This window comes from Pongo abelii, chromosome 5 (assembly GCF_028885655.2).
Source record: "Pongo abelii isolate AG06213 chromosome 5, NHGRI_mPonAbe1-v2.0_pri, whole genome shotgun sequence".
In the NCBI taxonomy this organism is placed as follows: Eukaryota; Metazoa; Chordata; class Mammalia; order Primates; family Hominidae; genus Pongo; species Pongo abelii.
The window spans coordinates 53,370,300-53,385,087 of record NC_071990.2 but is presented as its reverse complement, the minus strand read 5'-3'; the positions used below and the strand labels follow the sequence as shown (position 1 = coordinate 53,385,087).

Genomic DNA, 14,788 nt, shown 5'->3' with positions numbered 1-14,788 from the left:
AGTCACTGTTAGACAAACACTATAGTAATATTTGCTGTAGGCAAGATCCATAATGGATGCTAAAGTTAGTGAGTAGAAGCTTATTTTGAAACTGAATATTTTTATAGTCACAAAGTATCTTCCACAAGATATTTATGAATTCCAAAGGGATAAATAGTAATATTACAGTTGATGAACCTGGCAGATGCTACTTTAATCAAGGGATTAAGATTAAGATCAAAATTAATAAGACATACCATGTCTCAGATATGAAATTATGGGTGGAAATGATAAGCTGAGACTGGAACAACTACTGTGACATTTTGCAAAAAATGTATGTCGTCAATCGAGTCATGAGAAAACATCAGATAGACCCAAATTGAGGTACATTCCACAAAATAATTGACCATTACTCTTCAAAAATGCCACCATCATGAAAGACAAGAAAAGACTGAGGAACTGCCATAGTTTGGAGGTAACTAAGGAGATGTGACAACGAAATGCAGTGCTGGGATCCTGGATGGGATCCTGGGCTAGAAAAAAGATACTGATTGAAAAACTGGTGAAATTCAAGTAAGGCCTGGAGTTCAGTCGATAGTGTATCAATGTTAAATTCCTGGTTTCGATCATTGTACTATGGTTACATAAGATGTTCACATTAGAGGACGCTGGGTGAGGGGTATTTGGGAAATTTGTACTAGTTTTGCAATTTTTCTGTTACATAAATAATTCCCCCCACCCACAAGTCTAAAAGATACACGTTAGATTATAGACGAAAAAAACTAAGTCTGAGATTTGCTTCAAATATTGTCAATAATTTTTGAAGCAAGGTGATGGGTACATCAAAGCTTCGCAGTGTTCTTTCTAGATTTATGTATGTCTGACAATTTCCTTTAGAAAAGTAGAAATTACACATACATGTATTAAGCCCTTTCTACATGCCAGGCACTGTGGTTAGCCATGGGGACTTGGTTAACCACCAGGACTTGAGGCCCTGCCTCAAGGAGCTCACAGTCAACAGGGGGAAAGCAGACACGATGCACGGAATGTAGAAAGACTGATGTGATAGAGGAAGCACAGGATGCCTGGGAGCAGGGGAGAAAAGAGTGCTCCAAATAGAAGAAACAGCATGCAGAGCCTTGGGCTAGGGAGAAAGGCTAACTCGTAAGTCACGGAGAAATATCTGCAAATGACCTCAGGGAATGCAGCTGAGGTCTTTTGTCTGCCCAGGGCAAGGACAACTCAGCCAGATTCTTTGGGCCTATAAAACTTTGTGACATTATTTGTAATTTAGTCTTTTTAAACAAATTTAGAAGGCAATCTCCCTATGCTCTTTATCAAGTCCCCTTCCCTGACATCTCCTATGACTCTCCTATGACACTTTCCTCCTCCCCACAATGTTTTCTCATCGTCATAAATCTGCAGCCTATTTCACAAGATCCTCCTTAAGCAGTGTTCACAGGATACCGGTCCCCAGTGACCTTCTGAGGCAGCCAAATAGATATGAAATCTTTTTGTGCATTTATGGATAGCCTTGAAATTAATTGCTGTCATTTTCTTCCTAGCAGAGCATGGAACTCTGGAGACTAAAGTGGTGTGGGAGTGGCCGCTCCCAACTACACTCCACCCCCTTCAGAAGGCAGGAGTTGTCATAGTGTTAAAACAGCTAACATATACATCAGGAGGCGGCCTTGAGAAGCTGAGCGGAGACCAGCTGGACTTTAATCAGGTTAGTATTGACCTTAAACATCTTCATAAATGTTCTCATGTCTACTTCACTAAGAAAAACAAATTTAAATGTGTTAGTTTGTGTGAGTACTTTATGTTCTTGCTGTTTTTCTGTGTGCTTAGGAGACAATTTAAGCATTGTTTGTTAGTTCCTGAAGGACAGGTCGGTAAAGAAAAATAATATTCAACAATTTAGAAAACAAGGGTAAAGAATTTGATGATATGAGAAAAGTAAGAGTGGTATCATTGTGAGCAATGTGAAAATACAACCACATCGGTGCCAGGCCACATGCCGAAGCTTGCTTATGGTAAAGCTGTTTATTAAAAACATGTATTCATGTGATTCATACAGGAGTCAACACACAATTATACTAGATTTAAAGTTGGCAGAGTCACACATTTGGGGGCACCACTTGATCAATGAAAAGAAAATACATCTGGATGGTTGTATTCCTCTAGAGCTGGCACTTCCAAATGGGAAACCAATCATCAATGCTTGACAATCAGGATCTAAATTTACACTTCCATCACTGATTTTACACAGATTAGTTTATTGCTCATATAAGTGACTTTATGATTGAGCACCAAGTAGCATGCTATTTTTCCTTCTTCTTCTCCTTCTTCCCTCCTCTTTGTTCTCTTTGCCCTCTTTCTTCTTCCTCTCCCTCTTTTTCCTCTTCTGCTTCTTCTTCCTCCTCCTCCTCCTTGTTCAAAGTATCTGGGACCAAAGGGCGAGCAGGGTTTAAAGTCTCAAAATTGCAAGTGAATCTAAATATATAGGACTTTTAGGGTAGTAGGCAAGTAGATCTAAGAATAATAATAACCCCCTCTTAAGCTGTTATATTCTCTGTCCAACAGAACATGCACATTCCTTCTATATGCAAGTTCTTTCTATTTGCCAAATGAAATATTACCCTGGGCTACCCTGCCAAAGCACTTATCCAATTAAAAAAATTTTTTGTGTGTAGTCATGATGTTTCTACTATGTGGGAGAGTTTGGTTGCTTTGATAATTCTTTTTAAACAGCAGATTGGTGGGTTTCATCATTAGGATTGGTTATTTTATTGCCATAATCCTAGCTTGGTTTTTTTCATGCTTTTTGTTTGTTTGTTTTGAGACAGTCTCATTCTGTCACCCAGGCTGGAATGCAGTGGTGCGACCATGTTTCACTGCAGCCTTAACATCTTGGGCTCAAGTGATCTTCCTGCCTCAGCCTCCTGAGTATGTGGGACTACAGGTGTGGAACACCAATCCTGGCTAATTTTTTCTTTAATAGAGACTTTATTTAATTGCCCAGGCCAGTCCTGAACTCCTGAGCTCAAGCAATCTTCCCTCCTCAACCCTCCGAAGTGTTGGAATTATAAGTATGAGCCACCATGCCCAGCCCTAGTTTGTTTTTTAATTACTCTATACTACTGTATTCTAAAACAGCAAGCCCTATGAGGCAAATGGCAAAAAAAAAAAAAAAAAAAAAAAAAATTGCTCTTGAGATATCTAGCCATGTTATATCCTATGAAGCACCAACTGAACTTTGAGCAATGCACTACATTGTGCTTAAAGACTATGACAACTTCTCTGCTTCCCAGGAGCTCACAGTTTGAGGGGTGGGGGACACAAAAATGGTAACTTCTGCAGGCTGTAAATATTCAGTAATAAGGCATAACAGGAAGAAACTAGTCTGAATGTCAGATGATCTAGGTTCTAATCCAGACTTTGACACTAACTAGCTAGTTGGCAAATTGCACATACTTTCTTTGGGGTTCAACGTATTCATTACAAACCTGGAGGAAGGGCTAGCTAAATGCCTTCTAGCTCTATAATTTGGGAAGTCTTGAGGGGAGAACTAGATATATCAATAGAACATATAGTTTTTATAAGGCACATGAAGTCACCAAGTAGGTTGGAACATAATGCAAGTCAGTAGTGCCTGGAATAATTACCAACATAAAAATAAATAAATGAAAACAAACGTCTTGCACAGGAAAGCCTCAGAATCTCAGAGGGACCCTGTGAAGTCACCTTGGTGTTGGATCTGTCTAGTGCAAACAGAATTCACAGGTGGAAACAATCCTGCTATGAAGAAGGAAGACAATCCTGTTGTTCAACCATACATATACTAGCATGCATTTTGCTTCTCCAGACTTATTCATTCATCCATTCATGCGTTCATTCATTCATTTTAGAGAAACCAAGAGACTGTTACCATGGCAGGGAAGCCCAAGCTTCACTACTTCAATGGACGGGGCAGAATGGAGCCCATCCGGTGGCTCTTGGCTGCAGCTGGAGTGGAGGTATGTTCTGAGTTAGGTCATCTTAAGTTGGACCTAATTGATTGTATCAAAATATTTTAATAAACCAAGAGACTTCCATACTAGATGACCTGTGAATATTTTGGCCTCAAATAAAAACATCCCCGTTATTTTTTTAAAAATGGACAAGTTTTACCCAATGAAATTTTAAACATCTGTCCATCAAAGAGCACATGAAAAATAACGCATGAATAATTAAAATATATTTTGAAAAGAATCATCAACTAATCACAATGAGTGGACCTTATTTGCATTAGGATTTAAACAAACTATAAAATAGAACTTATGACACATAACAATTAGGAACCTGAATATTGATTGAATATTAGATAATATTAAAGATTATTGTTAAATTTTTTAGTGTGATTTTGTGACGTTAGGCATGATGTTTCTGTTATGTTTCAGAGATACACACTGAAGTATTTAGGATGAGATAATATGATACCTCAGATTTGTTTCATATTATGACAGAGGAGGAGAGAAGCTGGGCATACAAATGAAAGACTGGCTTGGGTTGGTGATTATTGCAGCTAGATGATTGAAACAAAGAGGACTGTTGTATTTTATGTGTATTTTTTATATATATGAGAAATTTATACAGTAAAATGCTAAGTACATGGAAACTAAATGTCATTAAACATAAACTATAAACCACAATGAGGTCAGGGAGGGAGTGGATTGTAACAAACTGCCTGTTAAAGACTGAGTATATTCAGTCAGTGGTTATTTTGTTATGCACCTTTTAAGTGCTAGGTTCTGTCCTGAGGATTGGCAGTAAACAAGGTAGACACAATTCCTGCCCTAAGGCAGACTACATACATGTCTACGAGGACTCAGATAAGAAAACACGTGGTTAAAATCAGGGGTGGGGGCTTCTAGAACACCCAAGCATTCCCCAGTGTTACCAGGCCATCCTCCCAGTGTTTGAGCAGGAGACGCTGGGAGGTGTCTGTGGGACTCCGCTAAGTGCTGCCCTCTAGAGGTGTCACTGAGAAAAACACTTCCCAGTCCAGACCAGAGTCCCTCAGTAACTGCCTGAGGGTTTTCCTCCAGAGTAAGTAATGGGAAAATCTCAGAAGATCTTGTCCCTCGGGTGTCAGCAGAAAAGGAGGGTTTCAGGTGAGGTGGCGTCCTGTGAAGGGAACTTCTAGCGCATCCCTTCAGCCTCTCAGCGCCGTGTGGACCTGACCCTCTGGACGGCACTTTCTCCATTGCTTCACGAGGGCTTGGGACTTTAGCCTCACCCTTTCTCAAACCTATGAGGAAATAAGCACAGAAGAAATCCTCACACTGCCATTCCAGGTTGTTTTCTTTGTAAAAATGAATACCCTGTTTCACTGTCACCCAGACATCAGCTCTGCAGCTCATGTGCCTTTTCTCCAGTGACGTTCCCTCCTTAATCATGGACATTTGTGAGATCGTGGAGAGGTGAAGTGAACTAAAAGACGGACCAGGCCAGGAGCAGTGGCACACCTTTAATCCCAGCACTTTGGGAGGCCAATGGGGGAGGATTGCTTGAGCCCACGAGTTCGAGATGAGTCTAGGCAACACAGCGAGACCCCAGCACTACAAAATAGAAATAAAAAATTAGCAGGATGTGATGGTGCATGCCTATAGTCCCAGCTACTCAGGTGGCTGAGGTGGGAGGGTCACTTGGGCCTGGTAGATCAAGGCTGCAATGAGCCGTGCTCACACCGCTGTACTTAAGCCTGGGCGACAAAGTAAGACTCTGTCTCAAAAAAAAAAAATAAATAAAAAGTAAAAAAGAAGATTGAGCAGTTCTGACCCATGGTCAGACCCATGAGCATGAGCATGGTCTGACCCATGCCTGTTTCTTCAGGGATCTAATCTAAATTTCCAAGCGGCCATGACCAGCTTCTTCTGTGTCCCCTGCCAAACTCAGAAATCTTATGTTATCCAAATTATGTACCAGATGGGGGCCATTCAATGTCACAAGTCTGTAATGCTATGGAATGAACTAACAAGAACCATTTACTGTTTCTGCTTCCAGTTTGAAGAGAAATTTATAGAATCTCCAGAAGATTTGGAAAAGTTAAGAAATGGTAAGATCAAGTCTCTAAGTGCCTCTGATGAGGGTGTCTAGTAGAGAAGGTAGAGTTGAAGATTGATTTTTTTTTTTTTTTTTTGAGACGGAGTCTCGCTGTGTCGCCCAGGCTGGAGTACAGTGGCGCGATCTCGGCTTACTGCAAGCTCTGCCTCCCGCGTTCATGCCATTCTCCTGCCTCAGCCTCCCAAGTAGCTGGGACTACAGGTGCCCGACACCACATCAGGCTAGTTTTTTTTTTTTTTTTTTTTGTATTTTTAGTAGAGACGGGGTTTCACTGTGTTAGCCAGGATGGTCTCAATCTCCTGACCTCGTGATCCGCCCGCCTCGGCCTCCCAAAGTGCTGGGATTACAGGCGTGAGCCACCGCGACGGGCCACAGTTGAAGATTTTAACACCAGGCGATGCCTATGTGTGTGTAGGGTGGTAGTTGTGGTGGTGGAGAGGGAGAAAGTGGTTAAAGTGGAAGGGATGTGGCTCCCTGAACAGGTCTGGCAACTCTCTCCAGGCTAAAAGGCCAGTTTGCTAGAGGAACAATCCCCAGTGCCCTGAGAATGCCCTTTCCTTGTTTTCATGCTTGGGGCACGGTGAATGAGCTGTGGTCATCAGCTCAGGATCCCACACAGCCTTCCCCACCCGAGGACACACAAGAACGTGAATAAGACGAAAAGAATGGAAATAGATGTGGCCATTACCTTGAGTTGTTTTCTTTCTTGGGTCATGTGATAAGGTCATATTGTAGTAATATTGTAGGCTTGGAAGAACACAGAAAGGGACCTCTACATAAAATCGTGTCTCAGAACCTACTTTAAAGGCCATGAACACCATGAGACTTACCCTGGGAAGTTCTCGTTTTAAATGACATCTCTCTGGCACTCCCGTTGTAAACTGTCTCAGCTTTTTCGTAAATATCATGAAGATAAATCAACCCAAGAAAAATACAAGGGACCTACTGTGTACCTGGATGGGAAATAAAAACATAAATGAAATAACAGGCTAAAAGGTAAAAGGAATCAGGTCAGAAAAAGAAATACAGGCAGCTAAAATCAAAATACTACTTCATTTTGGAGGTTAACAGGCAATAATTTCTTTTTCATTTTATAACCTCAGTCATTTCAACCATCATTTTTCTTCCTAAAATGGTGGGATTCATAGATATTTCACTCTCCTTTTTTCCCCTTCTTTCTAAAGATGGGAGTTTGATGTTCCAGCAAGTACCAATGGTTGAGATTGATGAGATGAAGCTGGTACAGACCAGAGCCATTCTCAACTACATTGCCAGCAAATACAACCTCTATGGAAAAGACATAAAGGAGAGAGCCCTGTACGGTACATTTTCTGTTCTTCCACCCACAGAGAACACAGAGTGATTTAGGTTCTTCCTTGAGTGAGTGGGACCATGGCAGGGCATCATGACCAGGACCAGGCTGGGCCTTGGGTGTGTATACTGAGGTCCGGTATTGCTGAGTCCCATGGAGATGAGGGAACAGTGAACATGGGGAGGGTTCAGGCGAGGGTGATTCTAGAAGAGGATGCAATCCATGGATCCAGCACTCTGACAGAGGTTTCCAGACACTGATGAACCATGAACTCAGGAGGATGGGGAATCATGATTCCAGGTGCTCAGGCCTTCAGAGGCTGGACTCCAGCCAACAGCTTAGGACAGGCATAGAATGTTTGAGAGTCTGTAGATGAAGGCCTGGGGAGGGAAGACTGCAAAGAAGCTGAATCTCAGGTCCCAGTAATTCCAAGAATGATGACCAGGAACCCAAGTTACCAGCCAATTATATGGACTGGTCAACTTGAGCTGGGCTAGTAGAGGCTGGCACCCAGAACTCTGGGGTTACCTTGAAACATTGATTCAAGGCTGAAGCAGCTAGATTTATCGAATACCAGCAAAGCCATGGGGTCTCCTCACTGTTGCAATTGGGCTGCCTGATTCTAAATAACATCCTATGTGAAACTGTTGGCAGTTCTTCAAAAAGTTTAGTGTAGAGTTACCAATGACCCAGCAATTCCTCTACTAGGTATATACCAAAAGAATCAAAATACTTCCACACCAAATCTTGTACATAAACGTACAGTGCAAATAACAGCAATTTTCATGGTATTCAAAAAGTAGAAACAACCCAAATATCCATCAACCAATAAATGGAGGAACAAAGTGTGCCTTAGCCATGCAATGGAACAATATTTAGTCATGAAAAGAAATGAAGTACTGATGCATGCTACAAGAAAGTTGCGCCTTAAAGACATGTTACATAAAAGAAATTAGACACAGAAGGCCACATATTGTAGGATTGTGTGTATGAAATGTCTAGAATATTCAAACCCATAGAGGCAGCAAGTAGACTAGTGGTTGCCTGAAGCTAAAGGGTTTGGGGTTTGGGGAAAATGAATACTCAATGGGTACAGATGTCCTTATCAGGGTGATAAAAATATTCTAGAATTAGAGTGTGATGATATTTGCAGAATTCTGTAAATGTACTAAAAGTGACTGAATAGTATAATTTAATGGGTGACAACTATAATATGTGACTATACATCAATGAAACTATTGTTTTAAAAAGTACTGTGGAAAACCCAGTTAAACACAAAAGAAAAAAAAGGTCTCCTAAAATATGTCCTGGTTGTAACTGTGTAAAGAATTTCACCAAGGAAGGGGATCTTTTAGGTGGGGTCTCAAGTAAGGCACCCGTGGCTAGAGTCAGGCAATAGCACATGGAGAGTGCTGTAGAATTGTTTCATGGGAGTAATTGGAAAAACTGCCAATATTGGGCATAGAAGTGGGCCTGGGAGATGTAAAATGATGAGACAGGAAAAGGAACATGACTAAGATGGCTGTGCCAGGGACTCTGTTGGGATTACTTAGGAGGCAGGTCTTTGGCCATTTGACTCACACAAAGTTTATGCACAGAACAAACCACAATAGAGACGATAAATCCTGGTGCAGCATCAGTGGGTACTGACAGTGATTCCACCAATTTCTCTCATGACTGTGACTGTAGACAGGTCACCGATGCTCTTCGTACCTGTATTTGGTCATGTGCATAACAAAGATTTTAGAGATATATCTACCTCGATAAGTTGTTTTAAGAAATAAATGGCAACCAGGCATGGTGGCTCATGCCTGTAATCCTAGCACTTTGGGAGGCCAAGGCGGGTGGATCACGTGAGGTCAGGAGTTCGAGACCAGCCTGGCCAACATGGTGAAACCCTATCTCTACTAAAAGTACAAAAATTATCTGGCTGTATTGGCAGGCATCTATAATCCCAGCTACTCTGGAGGCTGAGGCAGGAGAATCACTTGAACCCTGGAGGCAAAGGTTGCAGTGAGCCAAGATTGTGTAACTTTACTCTGGCTTGGGAGAATGAGGGAAACTCCATCTCAAAAAAAAAAAAAGAAAGAAGGAAATGTCAACATACATGCAAAAATCAGAGAACAATGACTAGAATATAAAAGGCACCCACTAGAGATGAATTACTTTGCCACCACCTGACCCCCTATTCTCTTAGGTTTTTATAAACCTACAAAATCTAAGGCAAGAGGCATTTGGTGCTTTGGCTGTTTTTGTCTTTCAGAATTGATATGTATACAGAAGGTATGGCAGATTTGAATGAAATGATCCTTCTTCTGCCCTTATGTCGACCTGAGGAAAAAGATGCCAAGATTGCCTTGATCAAAGAGAAAACAAAAAGTCGCTATTTCCCTGCCTTCGAAAAAGTAGGTGAAGCTGTTCAGCATTTTGGGGCACTGAGTTTAGAGGCCAGTAGAAAAATAGTGGCTGGGCATTCCTGGGGCACTGACCTTCACTTTCAGTGAGACTTCCTGAACACCAATTCAGCTCTCTGACTCTCAAGGCATTTTATGAAAATTGACTTAGAGGAACAGTGATACCACTTATCCCCAAGTTATAATTTTCCAGCAAAATTTCAATTTACTAGACCCCAGTATAGAATTCTCTATTCAACAATTTTATGTTCATAAGTAGAACATGGGCTGTGGAAGGCTCTGAACCACACTAGAGGTTGCTGTTGAGTCTGTGGAACACAGGCTTTGTCTGAAGACGAACATGATGAAAGCCATCCATTAGAAACTATTCTGGCACCATGTGTAGGAAGACAGGAGACCAATTTCCCAACCAGAGAATATTGTAGTGTTTCAGAGATGGATATTTCTTAAAAGGATAGTGACAGTGGGGTGGAGAGGAAGATTTTTTAAAACTAATTTTAAAGTAAGTTGCAGACGTCAGTGCAGTTCCCTCCTAGACACTTCAGCTTGCAGATTATAACAGTGCAGTTTAGGAGTCAGAGCCGATATTGCAAGAAAGATGATGAATTCAAGTTCACCCTGTTAGATATGAGTTCTAAATTTCTTTTCAAAGAATTAATATGTCAGTATATTCAATTCTTTGTCTTCTACTTTTAAACTTAACTACCTCGTAAAGCAATCTTTTTCGATTACCTACTCCACCCTGACTCATTCCGATCACCTGCTCCACCCTAACTCATTCCGAACACCTGCTCCACCCTGACCCATTCGGATTACCTGCTGTACCCTAACTCATTCCGATTACCTGCTCCTCCTAACTCATTCCGATTACCGGCTACCTGCTCTGCCTTGACTCCCGCCAAAGTACTCACCCCGTCATTCTCTTTAAATTAGCCAATCAGAATTTGTTTAGCCTGTGCGGTCTAACCCTAGCCAATAGGGGAACGACACAGCAGCAGGGGGAAAGACACAGCAGCATGGGCCACGTGCGTCAGAGATAAGAAACCCTTCCCCTCCTTTGTCCAAGTGTGCGCTCACCATTGTTCCAACTGTATACCCTTCTATACAGAAGTACCTTGCCTTGCTGAGAATTAAAAAGAAAATTTTATATTCAAGTGCTATTCTTTTTGCGTCACTGAAACTTTATATATAACAACCCAGGTTTACTTCAGATCCCAGGGAGATAGAGCAGGAAATGAGGAAAGCAGACAAGTCATTTTATGAAGATAGATTTGGAGGAACAATGATACCACTTATACCCAAGTTATAATTTTCCAGCAAAATTTCAATTTACTAGACCCCAATATAGAATTCTCTATTCAACAAAATTTTATGTTTTTAAGTAGAACGTGGGCTGAAGGCTCTGAATCACACTAGAGGTTGCTGTTGAGTCTATGTAACATATGGAGAAATGAAGACTCTGAAATAGTCTACTCCTGGAGGAAGAGTGCTGTCATGAAGGTGGAGTCTCTGCCCAAGGGAGATTGGAGAGGGAGAGAGCAGATTGTAGAGCCACATCCTGAATGTCAAGGCTACACGCTGTAGGGCCTGGGGCAGACAGAACATGAAGTAGCAGGTGCTAAACCCCTGGCCCATGTGGAAAATGCAAGCAGGTGGATGGTGTGGATGCCACAGTGATGTGGAATGAGAAGAGAAAATGGGAGCCTGAGCTCCAACCGAGGGGTGAGCAGAGCCACATTCTTGCTCCCTCACTCAATCAGGGAACAAAAACAAAGGCCTGGACCTTCACACCATCCAGTTAGGCAACACAGGTGGGAATGTCAGGCTGGAAACACTCAGGGAGAAGCAGGGGTCCCAGCCTGGGTGCGCATGTGTTCCTGATCTGATTCCTCAAATTCTCCAGGTGTTACAGAGCCATGGACAAGACTACCTTGTTGGCAACAAGCTGAGCCGGGCTGACATTAGCCTGGTGGAACTTCTCTACTATGTGGAAGAGCTTGACTCCAGCCTTATCTCCAGCTTCCCTCTGCTGAAGGTGACCCATTTCACAGCCCTCAGAGAGGCAGCCCCACATGTCCCATCTTGGGATCTAGTATCTGGGCCCTTGGACTGGCCATGTTCTGACCCCAGCCTTTTTCAGGCCTTCACTACCCCCAGGTCTCCAAAATGAGCTTCCAGACTCCAATTTTGAGGCATGAAAAGACTCTTGTTCTGGAAAGGAAATTTGTGGTGCATGCTACCCCATGAAAAGTATTTTGCCTTTTATCATGGGAAGGACCCAGGGCCCAGCATCTTCCTTCCTCCCCCATTCCTCTGTGGTCTGTTCCTAAGTTCTGTGATTCCCTTTATCCCAGGACTGTCCTTGTGTTCCCGCACTGAATTGGTCTAAGCAGGGCCCTTTTCATCTGGTTCCTTCCTTAGGCTCTGGCCACGGTGGCCAGCAGGAGCTGTCAGATAATTGTGTTCCTCTGTGCACAGCACACCCAACACACTGCCCCCAACCTTGTATCTCTCACTGAGAAAAGGTAGTCCCATGGTTTGACTTTAATATTTTCTATAACATTTTCCTTTCCAACTCATTTCTCCATATTTTCACTTCGGCTTAGAGACTGACCTGTGTTGATATCTCACGGGCACATTATTTTTTCTTGTCTTATACAAGAGTCACTAATCTACAGGATTAATATGTAAGGAGAAAGATAGGGATGACTGAACTGATTAAAACTTTAAGACATCTTTGGGGAAAATAAAGTGAGCTACATGTTCTTCCTCTTATCTTCATTTCTCACTGGGTGTCTGTTTCTGCCTCCATGCTGGTGCTGATGGAGGGGACTCGCTTGGTCTTTGGCAGGAGGGGTCAGATTCCCTGGGTGGTATTAATGGTGGTGGCAGACCTTGGCTTCACTCTGAGGCTGTGCTTTGTGAATTACAGGCCCTGAAAACCAGAATCAGCAACCTGCCCATGGTGAAGAAGTTTCTACAGCCTGGCAGCCCAAGGAAGCCTCCCGCAGATGCAAAAGCTTTAGAAGAAGCCAGAAAGATTTTCAGGTTTTAATAAAGCAGCCATGGAGGCCAAGAACATGCAAGACTAATATTCTAAAGTTTTGCAACAATGAAGTGCTTTACTTAAGTGTTGATTGTGCCTGTTGTAAAGCTAATGAACCCTTTCCAATTATATGCTAATTAAATAATAAAAACTCCTATTTGCCAACTTAGTTAAAATTTAAGCCTTTTCATTAAGATCTGATATGAATTCAGATTTCTAATCTCCTAACCTGTCTCTTTCTTGAAATTAAAAATTTAGTAAAAATGGGAAATGTAGGTTATATGGTTTGACTTTCACCAAGAATTATCCTGTAACATTTGTCATACAATCTATTAAAATGTCAATGTAGAAATGCGCTTCTGACATTTTCAGGTATGCACAGGAGAAGAGTTACCATTCTGGGTAATGGCATAAAGACATTTTCTTCTTTTCCTGGACTGTCATTTTATTTCTGGTAAAAGCGTTCTTTCTCCTGCATTTTCAAAACAATGATTCTGTCTGCTGTGGATTCCTCAGTTTTCTAGGAGGTGAGGAAATATTGAAGAGCAAACAGACCCATCCTCTGCTCTCAGGCCACCCTGTTGTCCCTTACAATGCGTGTGCTCCTGGCTCATCCTCACTCTGCTCCTTAAGGCTCTGTGGGATCCCAGGCATGAACCTTCCCTCACTTCCCTCAGTGCCACTCAGGCCTGGGCTGCCAAGATACAGATGGTATATGTGAATTACATACAAATAACTATATGCAAAATTATTTTTCCCTGGTGTGTCATTGTGCCAGAGTGCTTAGATTAGGAGTGCTTTCTAGTTTCAGCCCCTACTGGGCCTACAATGTTAATCTCCCCTAGGACACCTGGGCTTCTGCAACTTGAGTTCTCCTCTTAGAGGGAGCTTCCCCACAGTTGGCAGAGGTGGGTGAGAGAGCAGACAGACACACAGGCTTCCTACCTGCAGCTTCACTTTGCTCTAGTCTCTTCCCTACTTACAACCAGAGTAGTTCTTCTGAAATGCAAATCTGAATATCACAGAATTCTTTAGTGAGTCCTGACTGCATATAAAATGCATCCTCACACCCATCCTCACTCCCTGATCTTCAGCCCCATCAACCCTCTGAGCATGGTGGGGCCTCTTGCCTTCCTGCCTGGGTGCATTTGCTAGCCCTGCCTGGCAAGCTCCTTCCCAGTGGTCACAATTAAGTCTACCCCATTGCTTCTCAGGAGCATTGGGCTGTCCTCTGTGCCCTCCTCAGAGCCCCATTGAGCCTCTAATAACACCTGAGGGCCACTGTGTCTGCTCTCCTGTGCTGTGAGTACGGGTGTGGGACACTTACATGAACTAGAATGCTGAAGCTTTGATGAAACTAAGGAATTATAGAATTTTAATATGATAAGAGAATAGTGTGATTATGTTTCAACAGGTAGTTCTTCCTTTCTAGAGATAAATGTAGTATGTACAGAAGAAATGATATGCTGTCTGGAATTTGTTTCAAAAGAATCTGTTGGTAGCGGGGGGAGTAGAAGTTTGTACTGTTTTCTTGTGGCTTCTGTCACAGATTCCTACAAACAACGTGGCTTGAAACAATAGAAATTCTGAAGGCCAGAAGTCTGAAGTCAAGTTGTGAGGCCCACATTCCCCTGGAAGCTCTAGAGAACAATCCTTCCCTGCCTCCTACAGCTTCTGGGGGCTCTTGGCATTTCTGAACTTTCTGGGATCTTGGCCACATCACTCTACTTTCTGCCTTGGGCTTCCAGCACCTCACCCTCTTTGTATCTGTGTCTTCTCTGTTGTGGGTACACTTCTCATTGGATTTAGGGCCTGTTTAAATATACCAGTATGGTCTCATCTCAAGTTCCTTAATTTCATCTGCAAAGAGCTTTTTTCCAAATAAGGTCACATTTACAGGATCCAGGGGTTTGGATATGGACCTATCTT

At 42.4% G+C, this 14,788-nt stretch overlaps 1 protein-coding gene across 2 annotated transcripts; it reads left to right on the top strand.

Annotated features, from left to right (window-relative positions):
* Positions 1 to 1,376: 1,376 nt before the first annotated feature.
* On the top strand, positions 1,377 to 13,288 carry LOC100446578 (glutathione S-transferase A3). Of its 2 annotated transcripts, XM_024249183.3 has the most exons (7): positions 1,377 to 1,708; positions 3,891 to 3,998; positions 6,028 to 6,079; positions 7,272 to 7,404; positions 9,663 to 9,804; positions 11,717 to 11,848; positions 12,746 to 13,288. In XM_024249183.3, exons 2-7 carry the CDS (start codon positions 3,912 to 3,914, stop codon positions 12,866 to 12,868), a joined length of 669 nt encoding a protein of 222 aa, XP_024104951.3. In that variant the 5' UTR covers positions 1,377 to 1,708; positions 3,891 to 3,911; the 3' UTR covers positions 12,869 to 13,288. The 2 variants fall into 2 exon arrangements, with proteins under 2 accessions (XP_024104951.3, XP_024104952.3); XM_024249184.3 differs by lacking the exons at positions 1,377 to 1,708; positions 6,028 to 6,079 and having other exon boundaries at positions 3,895 to 3,998; positions 12,746 to 13,088.
* Positions 13,289 to 14,788: the final 1,500 nt, after the last annotated feature.

Excerpts from the sequence above, each read along its gene's own strand:
- LOC100446578 (XM_024249183.3), top strand. The coding sequence starts at position 3,912 with ATGGCAGGGAAGCCCAAGCTTCACTACTTCAATGGACGGGGCAGAATG. Across the intron at positions 6,080-7,271 it reads TTTGGAAAAGTTAAGAAATG|ATGGGAGTTTGATGTTCCAG; the intron begins GTAAGATCAAGT and ends TTCTTTCTAAAG. Across the intron at positions 11,849-12,745 it reads CCAGCTTCCCTCTGCTGAAG|GCCCTGAAAACCAGAATCAG; the intron begins GTGACCCATTTC and ends TGTGAATTACAG.